Source organism: Mastigoproctus giganteus, chromosome 7 (genome assembly GCF_048544385.1).
Source record: "Mastigoproctus giganteus isolate SK-2022 chromosome 7, ASM4854438v1, whole genome shotgun sequence".
NCBI lineage: Eukaryota > Metazoa > Arthropoda > Arachnida > Uropygi > Thelyphonidae > Mastigoproctus > Mastigoproctus giganteus.
Genome location: NC_143581.1, coordinates 147,811,707 through 147,833,852, shown reverse-complemented (window position 1 = coordinate 147,833,852; position 22,146 = coordinate 147,811,707). Strand labels below are relative to the sequence as shown.

The 22,146-nt window shown below is 34.7% G+C and overlaps 1 protein-coding gene across 1 annotated transcript in view; it reads left to right on the top strand.

The window, feature by feature from the left end:
* Positions 1-22,146, top strand: part of LOC150083254 (insulin-like peptide receptor) — a 503,669-nt gene that overhangs the window by 317,632 nt on the left and 163,891 nt on the right. Inside the window, exons 16-17 of the mRNA XM_090378451.1 lie at positions 2,497-2,668; positions 14,244-14,343. Coding sequence (XP_090234577.1) covers positions 2,497-2,668; positions 14,244-14,343 — 272 coding nt within the window. The remainder of the gene's footprint in view (positions 1-2,496; positions 2,669-14,243; positions 14,344-22,146) is intronic.

Sequence of the window (22,146 nt, the reverse complement as noted above, 5' to 3'; positions counted from 1 at the left end):
CACTCGAACAGAAGAGATGCAGAATTTGAATTATGGGAAGTACAATGTATACAGAAAGGGCAGGAGGAGAGGAAGAGTTATGTTCTTAGTTAAAAAGCATATAAAACCTAATAAAATCCATCATATATCATATGCACCCAGTTGACATTGGTGGCCAGTGCAATGACTCACACATTAGCAAGACTTTTGTGGATTTATTGGATGACTATTTACTATGGCAGCATGTTAGAGAGAGCAATTCTGTTTAATTATCAGCAGTGATTCTCCAAGCATTAAGAATCTGCAGATAAAAGAACCACTATGTGTCAGTGATCACAGTGTATGGATGTGGGATTTACTTAAAGATGTAACTACCATCAAGGGAAAAGAGAAGGGTTTTTGCATTCATACAGGAGACTATAGTGGTCTCAGACAGTTTTCAAATTCGATACAGTGGGACCAACTAATGATTTTACAAACAACAATTTCTAAATGGGAAGCATTCAAGGAAATAATCATTGAAGCTACTAGGCTTTTCATACCAACTAAGAAATACTGTTCAAGGCTTAGACACATAAATAGATGTCTATGAATTACTGAGTTATACAGCAGAGAAGAAAAATGCATGTGATAAAATATAAAATATCAGGAGATACAGAAGCCATGTTAGGTATAAAGTAGTCTGAAATCAAGCCACAAAGGAGGTTAGGCATGCCAAAGCAGATTATAAGAAGTCTCTGGCAAAGAATACCAAGAAAATCAGCAAAAAACCTCTCTGCTTATATTAATAGTAGAAGGAAAGGGGTTGAATCAATGTCAATACATTCTTGAATTCCTTTTCTGACATTTTGCATTACACAAACTCTCATGGCATCATCAATTGATTGAATCTCCTCCATGATGTTCTCCTTCACTTCAGCAACTGTTCAAGGTTTGTTGGTGTAATTCTTTCTACTAAGATGGCCAACAAAAATAAGTTTGTTTGTTTGTTATTTGGTTTTTAGGAGCATTAGCAACTAAGGCCATATTGCTCCGGGATATGCGGTGGTCATTCTCTGACCTTTCCGCATCCTCCGTATTTGGTGGTGACGGGCTCGAACCCCGGTCTAATCAAGGAGCATGTGCTACGCACTGGTGCTCCTTCCCACCTGGCTACAGAGGCGCCTACAAAAATAAGTCAAGCACACAAAGATCAGGTGACTCAACCGACCACAGTAGCCAAGTGTAACAATAAATGTTTCTGTTACCTAAAAGCCAGTGCAACAAATTCACATTTACACGTGCTTTGTGGTCAGTTGCCCAATCTTGCTGGAACCACACTGACTCTTAATCCTGTATCTGTGGGGCCAAAATATTTTCTAACATGGATCCATAATGCTTGGCATATACCATAACAGAATTACCAGCATCATCCTCAAAAGAATTCTGTAAATGTCAAATGAGTGCAATTCCACACCAAACCACATCTTAAGACTGTGCAGTGGTCTTTTGTCAATATGTTGCAGAATTCTGTCAGATCAATACTGAAAGATCTATTTACACCACCACAGAGGTGGATGTTTGCTTAATCTCTCTTTAAAAGGTTGTTAAATAAATTTGGATTTTGTTAAAATAATCTTTAACAATCTCAGCAGAACTGAAGATGTGCTGGTTTATTAAAATTCACTTAATCCCTGTGCAAGTGATATCTTGTAGGGATGAAAGTTTAAGCACAGATATAAAATTTGGCTAAGAGACTGTTTGGAGATTTGTAGTGACTGAGAATTGAATGAGCATATCTCATAGCTGCAGTGTCTTCGGGCATTTTTCCAGTCTTTGCTGGTTCTTTGAGTTACACTCAAACCAGCTTTCTGCTGTTGTTTTACCCAAACAGTGATACTGTTTTGTGAAAGTGCAACACTTTTATGATTCACACTATTATGAAATGTGTGCTGAGTTTGGGTCACAGATTCATATTCAACCAACACACATATCATTCCAAACTTCATTTTGCCATGTTTACACACAACTAACTCCATGCTAGACTGACTAATACTGAATGTCTTTCAAGACGTTACAATTATTTTCCTTCAGTGCCACTACCAGCAAAAATATATTTATTATGAATTAAATGCCATCAGTCTGCTGTGTTTCACCCTGTATATACTTGCCTTAGTTTTAGAAGTATAGGACATATTCTTCTCATCTACACAGCAAGAAATATATTACTCTATCATGCTTCTGCTACTTTCCTTAGTAATGGTTCTTCAAAGACCCCCTTTTTTCCTTAAAAATGAGCAGATCCTCTTTTTTTTCTCTGCTTAGATGTTTCATTAAGCTACAGGAAATTTTGCATCATTTATATTACTTTACATAAAATATTTATATGCCTCTAGAAACAGTAACTCATTTTGAACTAGAACTATATCATTATAATTTATATCTAATATTAATGGAAGTTTTTATTCACTATATGGTTATATAACAATACTGAATTAAACTAAAATTATACAACAGAATGAAATGCTCTCTTTGTAGGAAAAGCCATTTCGTGAGTGCATAACTAAAGAGGTTTTCGAAATAAACAAAGGTGGCCATGTATTAACTGGGTTATCTCCTGGTAACTACTCAATACGAATCAGTGCTAGCTCACTTGCTGGTAATGGTAACTGGACTCATCCTGTATACTTCAGTATACCTCATTCCACAGGTAATATCTGTAATTTAAGGTTAATAATATAATAGAATACAATACAGTATTTATTAATTCAAATAACATGGTAGCAATTATAAAACTTGCTAAGGATACCTTTTCCTTATTAACAAGTTTAACCCTTTCACAAGTGAGTTTTCTGAACATGCATGTGTGTGCATGCACATGCAGATTCTTCTGGGAAGTGAGTTTCTTGTGGAATTTTGTACATAAATACTTGTGAATATTTTTCAGAATTTTTTGGAAAAAAATTCACTGTTATTTCTTTTTTTTTATGAAATAATACCCTCTTTCTGAATATAAACTTCTTTATTAGCCAAAATAAAATGATGCACAATGATTCCACCCGAAACAACTTCCAGTGGGCTTACACTAAAAAAAATTCATAAGCCATGCAAGAAATATACACTTATGCATATTCCTATTAGATACTCTACAATGATATTGCGAACATTGACTTTACATTTGTCAATGTTAAACTTCATTTGCCACATCTCAGCCCATCTGCTCAACTTTTCTAGATCCTGTGACAGTATGCTGCTGCAACAGGATCTAGAAAAGTTAAGCAGATGGGCTGAGAGGTGGCAAATGAAGTTTAACATTGACAAATGTAAAGTACTACATATGGGAAGCAGTAACCCCAGAGTAATGTATCAACTCTATGGTACTACACTGACAGTGGTAGAGAATGAAAAGGACCTGGGGGTGATTGTGCAGGCAGATATGAAGTTTTCTGAGCAGTACAGATGGTCTGCAAGAGTAGCTTATTGTGTCTTGTCAATGATATACAGAACGTTTCCTAGCAGGGATAAGGAAGTGATTATCCCCTTGTATAAGGCAATGGTCAGGCCACACCTTGAGTACTGCATACAGGTCTGGAGGCCCCATTTCAAGAAGGATGTAGAGCTGCTGGAACGAGTACAGAGAACGGCAACAAGATTAGTGAATGGAACAAGGGGTTGCTCTTACGAAGAAAGGCTTAAGTTTTGCAAATTACAGTGTCTGGAGACTAGGCCCCGACGAGGTGATCTGATAGAGGTGTATAAAGCCTTGAATGGTTTGAGCATGCTCAATGCCAATGGGATTCTTCCTCTTGCACAGAATAATCATCTGAGAGGGCATAAATTCAGATTGAGGAAAGACAGATGTAGGATAGATGTGCGGAAATTTGCCTTTAGCCAGCAGGTAGTTGGTTGGTGGAACAGACTTCCATTCCTTGTTGTGGAAGTTGATAGCCTAAATAAATTTAAGGCTCAGCTGGACAGGTATTTCGAAACAAACGGAGGGGTGAAATGGAAGTGGTTTTTTTTTTTTTGGCTGATGCTGCATAAGCTTGCTTTCTTGCATCATATGCCTCTACTAATGCTAATGCTAACTTGTGGAGAACAAGTTCCATGCTTTATTCTGTTCCTTTTTAGCATCATTCCACCAGATGTTGGCATGTCTGTGAGTAGCAACTGGGGTTTTGAATATAGCCTAGGTTGCAGCTGTTATTATCTGTGTTGTAATGTGATTAGTAGCATCATCAGTAGGTTGACTATTGATGACATGATCACCAAAGGTGGTTGTTGTTATTTGGTTTTTAGGAGCATTAGCAACTAAGGCCATATTGCTCCGGGGATATGTGGTGGTCATTCCCTGACCTTTCCGCATCCTCTGTATTTGGTGATCACCAAAGGAAACAGCAGTGGAGCATGGGAGAATTTCCATTTTATGCAATTGTCTGTGTGCAAGGTTCTATTCATTTGCAATTTGTAATTAATTGGGTAATGTTCACTATTCAGTAGGTTGCTTAACACTTCCCACTGAATTGTTGGGTACAGTTTTGGTGAGCATATTGAAAGATTTATAGTGGTAGACGTTCCTGTGGGAAAGTAGATATAAGTATCAGCACCAATATTTAATAATGTGAGATTCTGCTTTTCAATGATTGTTTTAATTAATTTTTCCTCATTATCCATCTGGGGGATCTGCACAAAGGATGGTATCCACTGAAATCTCCCAGTAGGCAGAAAGGAGATGGAAGCTACAAAATATAATCCTCCGGCTTTTTCAGACTGAATTCTTTGTTTGGGGAAAGATATATAGAGACTATTGTTAGCATAAATTTCAAAGCAACATGTAATGCTACAGCCACTAATGTGGTCTGTAGTGGGATGTGTTTGTCAGCTTTTTCAGAGTGGATTCTTTGTTTGGGGAAAGATATATAGAGACTATTGTTAACATAAATTTCAAAGCAACACGTACTGCTACAACCACTAATGTGGTCTGTAGTGGGATGTGTTTGGCAGAACCCTATTATCGACAAGAATCACTACACCTCCTCTTGTTGAGTTAGTGATGTTAATGTCTTGTTGATAGATGGTATAGTTTTTAATCACTGGAGTCACTTGTGGGGTTACATTGGTTTCTTGTAGGTGTATGCTTATTGGACTGTACTGTTTGATAAGATCATAAATATCAAATATGTTTCTTCATAGATCTCTACAATTTCACTGTACAATGTTCTCCATTACTTGGTTTTAAAGACTGTGTACAGTTCTGTCTGTTTTTTGTATCCAGCCTGCTTTTACTGATCTAATTTAATTCTTTCCTTTTTTGGAAAGGTAAGGAGTTCCAACATCTATCTTCAAATGTGGATCCAAGATTGGCTCATCCAGAAGGATGCCATAATCAATATCCATGTTTCCTGAGCATCATTGGTCTGTCTGGTTGTGGTTGATTCTTTCAGTTTACAGTTTCAGGATGTCAGAAGCAGTTGGCAGGACAATTATTGGAATGTTGCTAGCACAATTCACCTTATGTTGTTCTGTAAGAGTCTGCTGTGGAGATGAGAGCATGCATCGAGCCCAATCTGCAATTGACATGGATGGAGGTACAGTGACTGCCATTTGCATTGCTATCGACTAATATTTCTGGGTTGCTGCAGCATAAGTTTTGGCGTGTGAAGAATAACTTGTTTCCTAGCATCTTGATAGGTAACATTTTGTTCAACCTTATATTTTTGGATCTTTTTTTCCTACCTTTCAGAGTTGGAAAGCTTTTGAGTAGGCTGGATGCTGCCTTTACAATTAGGACATTGTAGTATTTCTGCAGTGCACTCCGTTTGTTTATGGGATCTGGAGCTACATACTGTTTGCAAGTGTCCCAATTTTCTGACTTGAAGCATCTGATTGAGTTGGGAATACAGGGGCATATGTGATAATTGAGGTATCTGACTATGATACACGTTCTTAGGGTGTTTGCTGCCCGGGTGCCAATTGCAATTTGGTGCTGGGTGCCAATTGAAATTTGGCACTCCCCTTTAAAATTTTCTTCATATGTGTAAGTTTCAGGTTTTCAGATGCCCCTTGAACATTGCCATCCAGATGCATTGCACTCCTTGCACTCTCGGGACGGCCTGCCCCTGATGACACATGATGGTAAGGTTGGTGTATCAAATGTAAGAATAATTTTTCCAGTGGGAACAAGTTCACCATCCTTTTTGATCATTATTCATTTTGCCTGAATGACTTTTTGATCTCTTAATTCCTGAATTATCACATCTTCAGTGAAATTCATCAGGTCCCACTCAGCAATTATCCTCTTGAAACTATTTAATGTAGCATGAGGGTTAACCTGTATAAGTATTCTACTAAAAGTTGATATTTTCAGTAGAGCCTGAAAATGTTGATGGTTAGCTGTTTCAATGAGTAAATCTCCAGATCAAAGTCTTTTCACCATTTTCAGTGATCCAGCCACGTTTTCTAAACACCTCTGAATTGCATATGATGAAAGGGCACTTATAGGTTTGGATGAAAGACAGTGTAATATAAGAAATGTTCGATATTCCTGCTGATGCTCATTTTTCCATAGTCTCTTGGATTGAGATGTTTCATGTTCTGTGATGTTTCATACACTAGATAATGAGATGTGTGCTAGGCTCAAGTGCTGGGTAGTTGTCAAATTCCATTGTTTCTCCTCTTAGCCCTAAGAGAGGGACTTTTTTTTTCGGGGGCCAGATTATCAGCCCTTGCCATGTGGAGGCAGGAGCAGTGCCAACCAGTGACCAAGCGATCAGGAGAATAGGAAAGCAGTACATTGCAAGTGGGTGTAGCAGTGATGTTGCTAGTGGGAGTAGCAGTGACATTGCTAGCGAGGGAGGCAGTAATGTTGCGAGAGGAGGAGGGTTTATGAAAAAAGCTAGTACTCGCCTTAGAGAAACACTAGAAAATCGCACTAGAAATTGCTTGGAATCTATCACTTGGCACTTGGGGGAGATCTTGTTGCAGTGGCATACCCTCATTACTGTGATTAGCTACCTGTCAACCTTTGCATCATCCACAAACTAAGATATTAAGCCTGGTAGGCCTTCATCAATATCAGTAATAAATAAAGAAAACAACAATGAATCCAGCAGTGAACCTTGGGGAAGGGGATTGTGCTAATAACATTAGTGCAGGAAAAGCAGGCCCATTGATAACCACTCTCTGTCTTCTACCAGTCGACCATCTTTTCATTCATAGCAGTAACTTGTCCCCAATGCTACACTGCTCCAATTTGTATAGGTCTTTCATCTGGAATAGTGTTAAAAGCTTCACTGAAATCTAAGTATATGATGTCAAAATTATTTTTGTCATCCAGTTGATTCATTACAGTATCATGATAAGTAACACATTGGTCTTACAAGATTTCTCCTTAACAAATCCATGCTCTGATTTCCATATAACTGCATTCCTGTCAAGCTTACAGGTGTGTAATCACTCCCTTTGTCATTCAATCCCCTTTTTTGAATAGGAGAGACATTTGTACATTTCTAATTTGTAGGGGTCCCTCCTGACTCCATGGATGCTCTCATAAATATGGCCAAAGGTTTGCTTATCTCTTTTGTTACTTCTTTTTATATAACTGTTTAATAGGAATGTTTCAGTTTAAAGAATGACAAGTTTATAAGCCTAAAAAGTTTACATTGGAAACAGTTTCAGCAGTGCAAAAGTAACAGTGTTTAAATTTGCTACTGTATAGATATGTGTAAAATTTCAGTAGGGGAGGTAATGTCAGATGCCTGACAAGTTTCTCTGAAACAGAGTAATTTGATTTGCTTTCACTAATAACTATTGTGTTATCATGTGTCCATTTCTGAATGTTTATTAGATCTAATTGTAAATCATCTGTCATTTGCAGCAGGTTCTCCCTCTTGCTGTGCAGAGAAAAATATCATTTACTTATACTTATATCTGTGCCTTTTGGAATACTTTTAAAATTATCATTGATAAATATCCATTCTATATAGGATAGGGCCGTAATGTGTTTCTTGAAAAACTCTGTTGATATGATATTTTAATTCCATTAACACTCTCAATGTTTATAGTAAGTTTTCTCTAGTTCAGATAGTTAACTATAAGATTAAAGATTTGATCTCTTATTTTTAAATTAAATATTCTAATGTTATTAAGGTTTTTTTTTTATGTAAACTCAAACAAGAAATTTTTTAAACCTATAGCACTCGGTACCATGTATGGGTTAAAGGTAGAGAATACAGAAGATACACGTTGACATCAGAACTTGAATTTCTGCTGATTGTAATTTTCAGGAAATATATGTGAAGGAAGATTGTTCCAGAAAACATAAGTTGAAGGGAAGAAGGAAAAAAGTTGGTTCTGTGACTTTGAAGTTGAACATAAATGGATGCTGACTGGTTGCTACAAGTGTTCAGACTGGTTTGAAAGACAGAGATGGGGAATTATAGATTCTAATTTAGAAGAACAGTGCCCATGAAAGTAAAAAAGGCTTGCAGCAAAAACAAAATATCTGTAAGACAGAAAGTGGAAAGAATTTTTAAGGGATAGATCATTCATTAAAACTTGATTGCCCTCTTTTGAATTAGAGTCTAGAAGTCTGAGGAAGGTTTTGGGTGGACCACCTCATATGTGGGAACAGTATTCCATGGTAGGGCAGATTTGAGATTTGTACAGAGTGAGAAGCTGTTTACAAGAAAAGTAATGCCGAGAATGAAAAAGAAAACCAGGTTCTTTTAGATGCTGAGGAAGCAAATTTTTTGATGTGCTTATGAAAAGTGAGATTATAAGTCACGGTAATCCCTAATAGAGATATGTGATCTTGTCTAAAGATCTGCATGTCACTGAAGATAACCAGAGGGTATGCAGCTGTGATTATTTGGTATTCTGCTAAGTAAATGAACTATCTGTGTGAGTTCATTACGGCAAATAATTAGGACAACTGAGATGAGCAGAGTTTGTTGTAACCAACAGTTGCAATTCTGTCAGAAAAAGTAAGTGGCAGACTGTAAGTGAAAATAAGACTATTTATATTTGTGAAATGAATGTGAAGTGTTTGGGAGATTCAGATCTTTTTTGCAGATAAATTTGTTCTATTAGTTTGACTATTCATGATGTATTCAGTAGTAAGGAAAGTCAGGGGAGGAAGAGCATGTGGTATAAAGTAATGAAATTTTTGGATATGGCATACACACAGCAAGAATATTCCCAGCTCCTAGATATAATGTGACCTTGACAATGCATCCCCCCTCCCACATACACAATACTCAAACTTCCTCCAGTCACTATTTGGCAGAGTAGAGGCAGCAAGATTATAAACTAACTGATCCAGATGCCTCCTAGTATGTTACCAATCAGTTCGGTCTGGTGGATCATCTAGCAGCCAGCCTGAAAACACTATTTTATAGCGCTACCCTCAAAGTGTAAGGAAGATAGGATCTTGCCATGATGCCCATCATAACATAAAAAGACATAAATCATACTACAAGATGGAAGAGATGAGAGGGTGCTGGAGCTTTGCTCTGGAGACTATACATAGGTTTTGTAACTTCAGGTATCTAATAAACAAGGTACTGGTATTGTACCATTTAATGAGTGATCTACCATCTAGTATTGCCCAGTGACACAAAATAGTGGCATTCCTCCATGTGGTGTGGTCACCACACCTAAACCCCTGCTTACATTGGTTTACACCTGGATGGTCCCATCCAGTACGCCAGGTGCAGTGTTTTGCAATGTGCACATGGAGGTGGGGGAGGTATACCCAGGGCTACTAACAGTCCACCATTGTAAGAGTGAAAGCAGAGGATTTGGTTGTTGCAAAATGACTGGGCTTTACTAAACTTCAGGTTACTGGACTCACCCAAATATCATTTCTAGCAGCATTTTAAACATTGAGGTAGCAAGCCCAAGTTTGGCATACCTGAGAGAATGTCTGTGACAAGTTTTAAGAACCAACGTTCATATTTATCTAATCATAAGCTTCAAATAAGGTAAATTATTGCAGTTAAGACAAAATCATTATAATTAAAATTAAAAGAATCAGTGGATTTCTCAAGTAGAGTTGAAGTGCTTGTACCTATTTTGGTAATAAGAAAATTAAAAAAAAAAAAAAAAAAAACCTTCCCATGACTTGAAAATATTATTTCAATCAACTAAAATTATTCCAATCACTTTTTAATGTAAAGTGCAGTTTCATAAATAAACAGTAATTGTTGATAATGTTTAATTGACTCTCTACTTACTGCTTGTAATATTTAAAAAATAAATGTTTCTGTACATCATTTAACCCTAATTTTTATAATCCCTATAGTAAAATCAATTTCTTCAAGGAAAATAAAATAGTAATACCTCCCCCTCCTTAAGGTGATCACCTCCCCATACTATCAATTTTTGTCAGAATGTCAGGTGGTCATCTTAGCTCTAGAAATTTAACTATATGTTTATTTATGTGAACATATGTATATTTTTTAATTAGTATTTTACTGTATATAAATATTAAATTAGCATAAGAATGATCGGGCAAATGAAAATGAACAATAAGGTTGCACATATTACACAGACATTACTCGTAAATAAATTATAAAAACATTTATTCCTCAGCTGAAAATCCTAAGTAGTTGTGGAGCACCAGTGCTCCAAGCAGCACTGATCCAGAAAAAAATAGTAAAATGAAGAATAGATTTAAACAGGTTCAACTGATGCATATCACTGAAGTGGAAAGTGTGTTCATATTGGCCCTCTTTGGTTAAATGTGTAACTGGATTAGTAGAACAGCGGCAACCTTTGACAACTCCATTTAATAAGGAGATTAGAAGTGGTGAAAAAGCCATATAAACACTTTTCAGTTACCGAATTGCTAAGTACAACAAGCAGTCCTTGGGGAAGGGCACTCTCACATTCAAATCCAGTTTATGATCCAAAAGTTTTGAAAAAAAATAAATTGACGAACTCGAGAAAAAGAACTTCTGAATCACAAACTTCTGATGAAAGCAACCCCGAATAGCCCAAGCAAGCTGATAATTCTAGGCATATTATCCTCACTTGTGTAAAAAGTCTGTTCGTACCCCTGTCTTCTGACCTGAATAAAGCAATTTGCTTGTTTTAAATGTTATGCCAACTTTTCAAAATCCAGCATGTCCCACTTTCATGTACTGAGGTCATTACTCCTAGATATGTTTAAGAATGTTATGTTCAAATGTATTGTACCAATTGTTTTTAAATCTTCTACTTCCATTTTGGAAGCATATTACTAAATACTAAACTAGGCAGAATCAGAAGGATGATTCTTAATCATAGGCAAAGTTAAAAATCGCAGTTACAAAAATTATTCTTATTAATTATTTATTAAAGTATAATTATTATGAGTTTCAAAAAAGCTAGTTTCAGTTAAAATTTTTTTTTTTATAAGTGTTAGAAACTTTTCCCAGATTCAAGTTTTACTGTTTAAAACTTGAATCTGCAATATGGGCGATAAGCCAAATCAATATTTAATGCTAATAGGATTAGTATAAAGTGTTTTTGTTTCACTTTTCTGATATACTACAAAATCAAATGATTACTTTATTTATAGAGATTTTATCATAAATAGGATTCCTGTTAGAGAATTGATTGATTCTGGCCAAATTTAAAAATGTCTTTATGAAAATTTCAAGACCTATTAATTTTCACAATTTTTTCTAAACAGATAAATTAAAAGTTAAACCTTTATGGTCTGAAATAAGTAATGCATAAGGGGACTTAACATCCAAATCACAATTTAGAAAAATTATTCTGAGTATATGACCCCTGTGAATTAAAACAGTTATCTGGTTAGTTAAAAAGAGCTATTCATTAGACAGTAGATAGAAGTTGGTTTCAAATTTAAGATTAGATGATCTAAACAGCTAACTAATTGTTATCAAAGAGTATAAGTTATTGGGATGGGGAAAAGGTTATCATCACAATAAAATGGATTGTTTATATTTTTTTAAATTTATATAAGTAAACCTTCAAGATTGGCCAGAGTATTATAATTAATTGTCTATATCTTATCAGATTTTCTAATACTGTACTTATCTCTAGTGCTTTCTCACTTACTGCAATAAACTTATCTTTCATGTTGCACATTCAGCAGTTCTTCAATAGAGAAAAAAATTAATGTTTTAAAATTATTAACTCTATTACATTAAATTTATCTGATAAGTACATTAATTGGTTATTTTTTATGTCATGTTTTTATAATAAGATGTCATCTAGTTGGCTTTCTCATCTTTAATAGATGAGAAAAACTTTATGAAGGGATACATGAGCTGAAAATATGAAACAAAAATGGTACCTACCTACCCACTACACTTTACTAGGCTCAATAAAGTATAACATTAGCATGCACAATGGTGGACTTTCTCCACCATTGTGCATGCTAATGTTATATTTTATTATTATTCACTTTTTGAAGCCACCTTTATTTTCAATCTATTATGAACACAACTGTGAAAAATTGATTTTTTTATGTTGAATATGTATATTTTTAATTAAATTTTAAAAATAAAATACCCCTCTGATGGACTTTACAGATGTGCTTTCCCCAAGATATTTTTAAAGCCCACATTTGGGCATTATCTTCTCTGTCAGTGGGCAAAACCTGAAAGAAACAAAAATTGAAAAACCTGTGAGCCTCCGCAGCTGAAGAAGTAACCCACCCATGATGCCAGTGAGCAATTTTGTTCACTTGCTTCAGATAAAAGTAATGCGAGCTCTCATCCTTTACTGTATTTTATAGATGCTACTAATTTTAAATCTTTGCTTGCTTTAGAGTGCTTGGCAATTATATATGCAAAAATTTGCTTCACAAAGACTAACAAAAAATTTCCTTTTATTATTTTTTATGGAAAAACTACTTCTATAATAAAAGAGTTAATAATGCTGATCGGAAGTTAACCAAAAAATGAAGAAATACTAAAATTCATATTGATGTCACTTTAATATATATTTTTTTATTTTCAAATTTAAGTTGCTTTGGTGGACACTTACCACAAACTTGCCCAGCAAAGGTCTAAAAAAAAATTACAAATGCACCTCATATTATCATTAGTTTGTCTTTTAAATCTAGAAAATTATAGGAAACATGTTTACCAAGGGTTAATATAGACAGAATTAAAGTAGTATGTATTTTACACCTCCAAATGGAATTAGAAAGATTTGTGGGTATCAAATGGCCCTGGCTCAATGCTCCTCTCTTTAATTCTTCAGTTCTTGGTTAAATACTTCACAACCAAGGTTGTCATCACAGAGCCACAGTCATGCAGACCCAGTTTTATTATTTTACTTTTTCTTAGCTTCTCCACAAAATTTGATCACTGAATTAATTACTCCACAAGTTTGGAAATGATACCTATTGCCCTTCTTGGAAGTAACCAGTAAGCATCTGATTAAAATAATAACATTGTAGACTATGCATAATTACAATAGATTTTAAAAACAGATTGTCATAATTTTCATTAATAATTTGACTACATTGACCATTCTGTGTAAAGTAAACAACACCAAAGTTAAAAATAAAAGTGACCATAAAATTTGAACAACTATGCCTACTGTAAAAACTACAATAGGTGGAATAATTGCAATAAAAACTAATATACAAATTAAAAGTAAAAACAAAACTTTAATGAATAAGAGTTTTCCCAGCAGAAAAATACCTCTTAAATACAGATGCATCATGTCTCACTGGAAAACACGTGACCACAAGCCTAAGAGAAATTGTAGGATGATTACAGTCAATGCTCACCTATGAACTAATTCACCATTTTGCCACTTGTTGCATACCATTCTACAGTAGTAGAGCCTTAAAATGGAGTGAAAGTAAACCTCTCCTTATTCATGTTATGGCTAGTGCTACAGATGTAGAACCCTGAGACCTGCAATGGCACTACAAATTTTTGCTGTATGTGTAATTCATTTCAAAACTATAAATTTTGCACTGAATGGTGGGTGCATGTTTGTAGCAAGATGTCAATTATCTGTATTTAAGAGTCACATTACCTGTGAAACTTTTTCAGTTGAAAGAGGCAAAATCTAATTGCCAAGAACTACTTGTCTGCTTTTAGTTTTAATTGAAAATATTCCCACTTATGACTTTTATAGTACATATTGGTTTGCAAATATTATGGTCACTTTTTTTTATCTTATCATTGAATTTTGCTTCAGTGTTGTCCATCTTGTTCAGAACAGTCAGTGCAAAAATCAGACTAGTAATTCACCCTACTCTCAACCTCAGGTTTTTTCTAACATTTAATTGTTTTTATAATATATTTCAGGTGGGTTAACTCCAGAAATTATCATCGCTATCATTCTAGCTGTGGCACTTATTTGCACACTTCTCATTGGGTCTGTTATTTGGATTGTTGTGAAAAGAAAGTAAGTGTATAAAATTTGGTATCTTGCAACTGAATATAACATAATTTGAATAATATGTGAATAATTTAAATTCCTACTTTGAATATAATGAATTAATTAAAATTAATTCAAATATAATTAATTTTATCAGTATATACTTACTTTGTTGATGGGTAGGCCAAAAGTAATTTCACAACTTTAAAAGTTTGTAATTGTGTTCACTACAATTGACATCCATTGACAATGGTAAAAATAGATACAGTTTTCTTAGTCATCTGTTACACTGGACAACAACTTTTAACCTTTTAATTTTTTTTTCTTCCTCCTGAAATATGGTTAGAATTTAAAGCCAGATATTGCCTAGCAGCCACAGATTTAGAGAGGATTGTAGGTTGTGCTTATTTGAATTTTTAATGAAATTTTAACTGTTACAATGAGTGGCATAAAAATATAGGCTTTTCTATATATATTTTTTTATTTTGTAATGATCAGGAGCAAATTAGGCTTTTTTTTTTTTATTTTGTAATATTATTGTTATTATCTCCAGCTTCGTTATTTCATAGTATGCTTGCATGATGTATTCATTTCGATGCTCCACTTCATGCGTTGGCATTTTCTCCCTTCCTGGGTGGTCACTGGCACAGTTGCACAGGAAGCACTTCAAGTTAGTGGGGCTGGATGGTCTTGCCCTTCTCTTGTGGTAGCCATACGGGGGACAGCGCCACTCGCTCCACTGTCTTTCTCGGGAGACCATCTCTGATTTTTTAAACCGACTCCTCTTGCCTAAGGCCTGAATGCGAGTGACTTTATTCTGCACCACACTCGATGCAGTATGATTAATATTTCTCTGCGACATCATCCATTATTGGAGATGGACCTGTTTCGCTTCGGCTTATGTCCAGTGTTAGTTTTTGCGAGTGACGCCAGATGGTGCCACTCAAACCTTGGAGTAGGTAGGTCCCTTGGAGCAACATTCACAATATTTATTTATTTTATTAATTTTTATTACTAATAATTTATTTATTATTACTCTAATTTATTATTATTATTATACCGGTCTCCCAGCGTGATGGAGCCACGTTCGCTTCCGCCAAGGCGGTACTTGAACCCGGGACCATCAGGCTGGTAGTCCAGTGTCGTAACTACTGGGCCATCGCCCCCCACTTTTGTTGTTATTGTAATTATTATTAGCCATATGGTGCAAGGAAGCCAGAGGCTTATGCTACACCAGCCAAACAAAACAAAAAAAAAAAGTTCCCAAGTTCCCTCTCTCTCTCTCTCTCTCTCTCTCTCTCTCTCTCTCTCTCTCTCTCTCTCTCTCTCTCAGAGAACTGAGAGAGAGAGAGTCAAAAGTAGAAGGAATCACCGAGAAAGAGAAGAATGATGATATCCACCTCAGGACTCTGGGTGTGCCAACATACTCACCAGATGTGAGCCCCTGTAATGATCAGGAACCTCACTAATCAATGTCTAGCAATAATATGCCAGCATTATAGACTTTCCACCAACCTTGATAATGTTTTTCCATGCCTCCATCACGTTCCACAACAAAATTATCTGGAAAAAAGTTCTAAATGGAAACAGAGAAAGTGTAATTTTTTAAGACATATTGCAACTAGGATTTTGGTAGAGTTTTACTAAATTCTTAATCAAGATTTTATAGTTGTCTATTCTGTTACTGCTCAAAAAAATGTTCACAAATTTTCTTGAGCAATTTCCAAAGGGTTTGGCACCCTTTTGAAATGTTCATCTTTCAGTAACCCTCTGATCTCCAGACCAACAAATATGCTTTCTTTGATTTTGGCATCACTAATATGTAAAAACTTAACTTTTAAGTAATGAAAGCCATCTCCATTCCTGTTCATAGACTTTTATGAAATTCTTCATCATCATTATTAGCCATATGGTGCAAGGAAGCCTGAGACTTTTGTTGCAGCATGCAAAAAAGAGAGAGAGAGAGAGAGAGAGAGAGAGAGAGAGAGAGAGAGAGAGAGAGAGAGAGAAAAGGAAATCACTAAGAAAAAGAAGAATGATGATATTCAGCTCAGGACCCTGGGTGTGCCAAGCCCATACTCACCAGATGTGAGCCCCTGGAGTTATTAGGCTTAACTTTATGTGAAACTGTGGTAAAAATGTTTGTTCGGTCAGCTAGTGACTTACAGATGATACTTTTCATTCCAGGTACAAGATTTCAGACATTAATTCTCATTACTAATGGAGCTGTCCTCCCACACAGGAGAAAAGAGACATATGTCCTTCTTTCATTAGACCGAACAACAGATTGGTATAGATAGATGTATGTTTCCATTATGTAGCAGCCCAGCTTTTATGCTTAATTCCAAAGAGTTGATGAAAGCCTCTATTCTTTTGTTTATATACTCTTCAAAGGGCATCAAGCAATACATCAATATCATTACAATAGAAAAGTGAATCTTCCATATCAAAATGTGCTTTTTTTGTTATTTACAATATATAGATATAGTTGTATATTTTGTAGTAAATTCCATTCCATCAGCACAAGCTAGATCCTAAAAGCTCTGCCTCTGCATTAGGCAATATAGTGAATTAAATTCTTGTAATCATTTCACCCTGATTTATAACATGAAGCTTGTTTGGGTATGTGCATTTTTATTTGGTTTAAGATCTCTTATGGACTTATTTCCATTGGGTCAACTGCACCTTCCTCTTCTAAAGACAAAGTTTCTGGAGGAACAGATAATTTAATGGTCTTATCACTGATGGGATATACAATTAATTTTTTCTTTCTGTCCTTCAGTTTAAGTTATCCAAAAATAGTAGCCGTTGACATGACTGGTTGACAGCCAACATACCATAAGAATAGCAAATGGTGGAGATAATGTATGTTTATTTCTTAAACAGCCTCAGTGATGCAAAGAATAATCAGTACAGCATATATGAGACATTCATATGAATAATCAGTACAGCATATATGAGACATTCATATGAATAATCAGTACAGCATATATGAGACATTCATATGAATAATCAGTACAGCATATATGAGAGAAGGAATTTCATAGACTAAAAATCAGTATATTAGGCCAGCACAGAACTTGGTGTATGGCAAAAACAAGAGTGTGAAAGTATTCCATAAATGGTTGCATCTAATACCTGACAAGTTGATATAAAGTTAGGATTGGCCAACCTTTTCCTGCAGCGTGCTCACATCTGGTGAGCATGGGCTTGGCACACCTAGGGTCCTGAGCTGGAGATCATCATCCTTCCATCCTTCTCTTTCTTGGTGATTCCTTTTTATTTTTACTTTTACTCTCTCTCTCTCTCTCTCTCTCTCTCTCTCTCTCTCTCTCTCTCTCTCTCTCTCTCTCTCTCTCTCAGGGTAACTCAGAAATATTTTTTTTGGCTGGTGCAACAAAAGCCTCAGACTTCCTTGTACCATATGGCTAAATGTAACAATAATATGTTAAAAATGCATTGCAGACCACTTAGGGGATGGGTCCCACTCATCAGCACCTGATGCCACCAAATATTTTTGCTAACTACATAAAGAAAATCATGTCAAGACTTTTAATAAATAAAATTAAAACAATTTTATGTTTATAAAATAAATTTAATATAGATTAACAAATAATAGAATTAATGTCATGAAAATGCTTGCTACCACCTGTGCTAAATTAAAACTAAAAAGCAGTGCAAAGGTTCCTGTCACAATAAAATCTTAGTCAATTTCTGGTAAAAGTAGATGGAATTTAAAATGTTTGTCAGTGCTTTTTATTTCTGTTCCTTATCTTTATAAGTTTATTGTACACATGCAGTGGTTTGTGACTTTCTTTGTTTTGATATAAAAATGAGAGAGAGAGAGAGAGAGAGTGTGAGGGGTGGGATGTATGCTACTTGGCTCAAGCTTAACAAGGTTATTTGAAATTGATTAGGTCAGTTATTAGTTTTCAAAGAATAAGAACATGTCTAGAGCTCATGGACCTCCAATTATGAAGCACATGAATAAATAAATGTCATAAATTTATTCATTAAATCAGTAATTCCATTTTAATCAATCATTATATCAACATATGCAGTGAAAGGAAATTACAACGAAAATAGTGCTGATAAAATTTTTTGCCAATAAAGTTAACTCTATTACCAAACAACTTCCATTTCTTTCCAACTTCCAACCAACCTCCATTACAACTTCCAACTTTATTACCAAACAATCTTTGCAATTTTCCTCGGTTACATTTTCACTTCAAAAATGCATACCACACTATAACGTAAAATTTTCCAGTGAATTGACCAACAATATATATTTGCTATATAAATTTGATTCCCTTTTTTTACAATTACCTTTTGCATCTCATGTAGTGGTGTATTACATTAAAATTTGCTTTGAAAATTACTGTTTATTTTTAATCCAATTATTTCTATTCTTTCTCCATTACATTTCTATTCTTTTAAAAGAGCAGAAATAACTGAATTCACATTTTGCCATTTCATTGCACTGCATAGTAAACTGTGAAGAAAGCGATAAGCATATGCAGCTGGCTTATTTAGAGTCCTCAAAACCAAAATCTACAGGCATAGGTGTGACATTGCTCTTATTCATGTTATGTGTTCACATGGGATGTTTATGTAACCAAGCCATTCCTTGTAGCCCATTTAGTATTGTACTTCAAATGGATTTCTCTGTAAGTAATGCCTCTGCATAGAAGCATGTTTATTATTAGATGTAGTCAAGTGCAGAAACATAAACATTTGAGTGGACCATGGTTCAAGCTCATATGACTACTAAATAGTGTTATAACAATTATATTCATTGTTGAAATGATTAATTGTAAACTCCTGATGTTATAGTCATGTCCAAGTGTAAACAGAAGTTGTAAATCTCAAAAGTTTCCTTTTCAAGGGTAAACTCTTGAGCATTTAGTTTCAACTACACATGTGTAATTACCCTTTGATCAAGAAAATTGATCATTTGCATTATTCTGCTGCAAAGAATCAAGTGTGATTTTTATACCATACGGTATGGTACTTTTAAAACGAATGGCAAACAAAAAGTTACATGTTGAGTATAAAATTAAAAGTTATCAAAGACATAGAAAATGGGAAGAAGAAATGTGTTGTTGTATGTGAATTTAACTTATTGAACTCAGCAGTGCACAAAATTTTAAATTAAAAAAATTAGGGTCATTTGGAAATAACTGTGGAAGAATGAAATGCATACGTAAGCCTGAACATTCCAATGTCGACGGCCATTTTATAGTGGTTTAAGGTGACCTCTGACCTTATGGTCATGCCAAAGTATAAGCAGAATTTGAACAAAATTTAACCACTGCAGAATGGTTGTATTATTCACATCTTTTTCATTACCTGTCAATTTTCCAAAACCTGTTAGCAATAGCATTAGTTGAGGCATACAATGCAGCATCAGTCAAAAAAAAGCTTCCCATTTCACCTATCCATTCACTACAAATGCCTGTTCAGCTCAGCTTTTAATTTATTTAAGCTATCAACTTCCACAACAAGAGATGGAAGTCTGTTCTAGCAATCAACTACCTGCTGGCTAAAGGCAAATTTCCACACATCTATTCTACAACTGCCTTTCCTCAATTTGAATCTATGCCACCTCAGGTTCTTAATCTGAGCAGGAATTCCATCAGCATTGAACTTGCTAAACCGTTCAAGGCCTTGTACATCTCAATCAGGTCACCTTGCATGTGCCTAGTCTCTAGGCACTGCAATTTGCAGAACTTAAGCCTCTCTTGGTAAGAGCATCCCTTTGTGTTATATGACACAGCTTAAATCAATCTTATCCAATCAGTGGAATACAAAATTCTCGATTCCAAATAATTTGGCAAAATGTTCTGCTTTAATCATTAAGAGTGGACCACTTAATGGGATATTTTTACTTCTTTAAAAAGCACAGGAGTAAAATATCTCAGTGAGTGGTCAACTTTTAATAATTAAAGCTGAATATATTATAAAATTATTTGGAATTGAGAGTTTTGTGTTCCACTAATTGAATAGATCGATTTAAGCTACGTCATGACATATGTTTTGGAAAAGTTACAAATGAAGAAAACGACCTGAAGAACACAACTATCCTACAGTGGTTAAAATCATTATGGCCCAATATGCATGAAGGCTACATAGACAAAGACACTTTAATGTGGATGAGACAGGACTTTTTTATTTTTTTAATTAATTCCTTACAGAACATTAAAATTCAAGGGTGAAAAGTTCCCAGGTGATAAACTCTTAAGAGATCACATTGCAGTCTTTGTTTGTACTAATTTGAATGCTGCATTGTAAGAAAATGTTTATGACAAGAAAATCTAAAAATTCAAAATGGTTAAAAAATGTTAAAATGTTACCTGTTCTATATAGCACAAAAAAAAAAAAAAAGTTTGGATGACATCAGCCTTGTTTGAATCCGAGCTGCAAGCATTTTGCAACCCATGGATCAAAATCTCATTTTCAAATTTATTTTGCTTTAAATGATAGATTGTCTTTAAAGAGAGAACATCCACAAACAATATTACTGGATGCAGTAGAAAATTTAGAAAAGGTGTGCAAAAGGGTATTCGAGAAGACTGTCTGAAATGCTTTTAATTATGTGGGGAAACTGCTAGAACTAATTCTGCTGAAACTGATTCTAATGAGGAAGATTTGCAAAACAAATCACATGGATTTAAATCAGAATGATTTAGATATTTAAAATATGTTATGGTTGATGATGATATACTTACATTGCAAACTTTAAAAATGATGACATTGTCGATGAAGCAGGGAATAAAATGGGTGAGCAAAATGGAGATACAGATGAAGAAGAGGCTGAAGAATATTTACAACTGAAAGTTCTACATCTTCTTCAGCTCCTTCTAGAAAGTACTTAAAGTAGCTAAGCTTTTGGATCAATTTATAAAACACAGTATAATATAAATTATAATGTCAAATATATATTTTAAAAAAACACAGAAATCACAATATCATTTCACAAGTTGAAAAAAAATTGAATATAATTTGGAAAAACACTTCTGGTCAAGAAAAAAAAAAAACTCAAAATCACATTATTTCCATTAGGTAATACACTATTATTAAATGTGCAATATATGAATTTGTGTTTTACTGTATGCATATTAAGGGTGTGTGTGTGCGCAATGCCAATGAAACTGAAACATTATTTATTGTAACAGGAGTCAACTATGTGTACTATGCATGGCATTTTATATCTATTAATTAAATCTTGTTAACCAACTTAGACTAATTCCCATGTAATTTTAAAAAAATATCAACCACTATTATAACATCACAAATACTGTGGTCAATTCAGTGATGCTATAACTGAGTTTAACTGCACATAGAAGAGCAAGATTGCCCTAGATTTGCTACTTTTCTTTTATTGGTCAATAAAAAATTCCTTTTATTGACCATGTAACTAACTTTTACTCTGTTAAAAACTTGATAAATCTCTGCCGAATAGGATTAAAATTACCTCCGTGACAGTTATGGGTTTCCATAACAGCTTTGTGTTTTCCTCAATAATTTCTGTTATATCATTACACTTGGAAAATTATTCAGTATATCTATTATTTATATGCTGTAATTGAAAATAATAATTCAAATGTCCTAGAAATTTAAAATATACAGTGGCAGACAAAAAAACTGTATCACCTTAAAAAAAAGTAACATTTGTAGTGAAACGTATAAGATATTGTTTGATTACTGTCGTTTTGTTTGTCGCAAAGCAAAGGTACTGCATCAGATAATGCTTCTATTGCATCAGACATTAATTGCAAGGTATTGTATCAGCCATTTCTATAAATATGGCGTTGGAAAGGTATACACGCT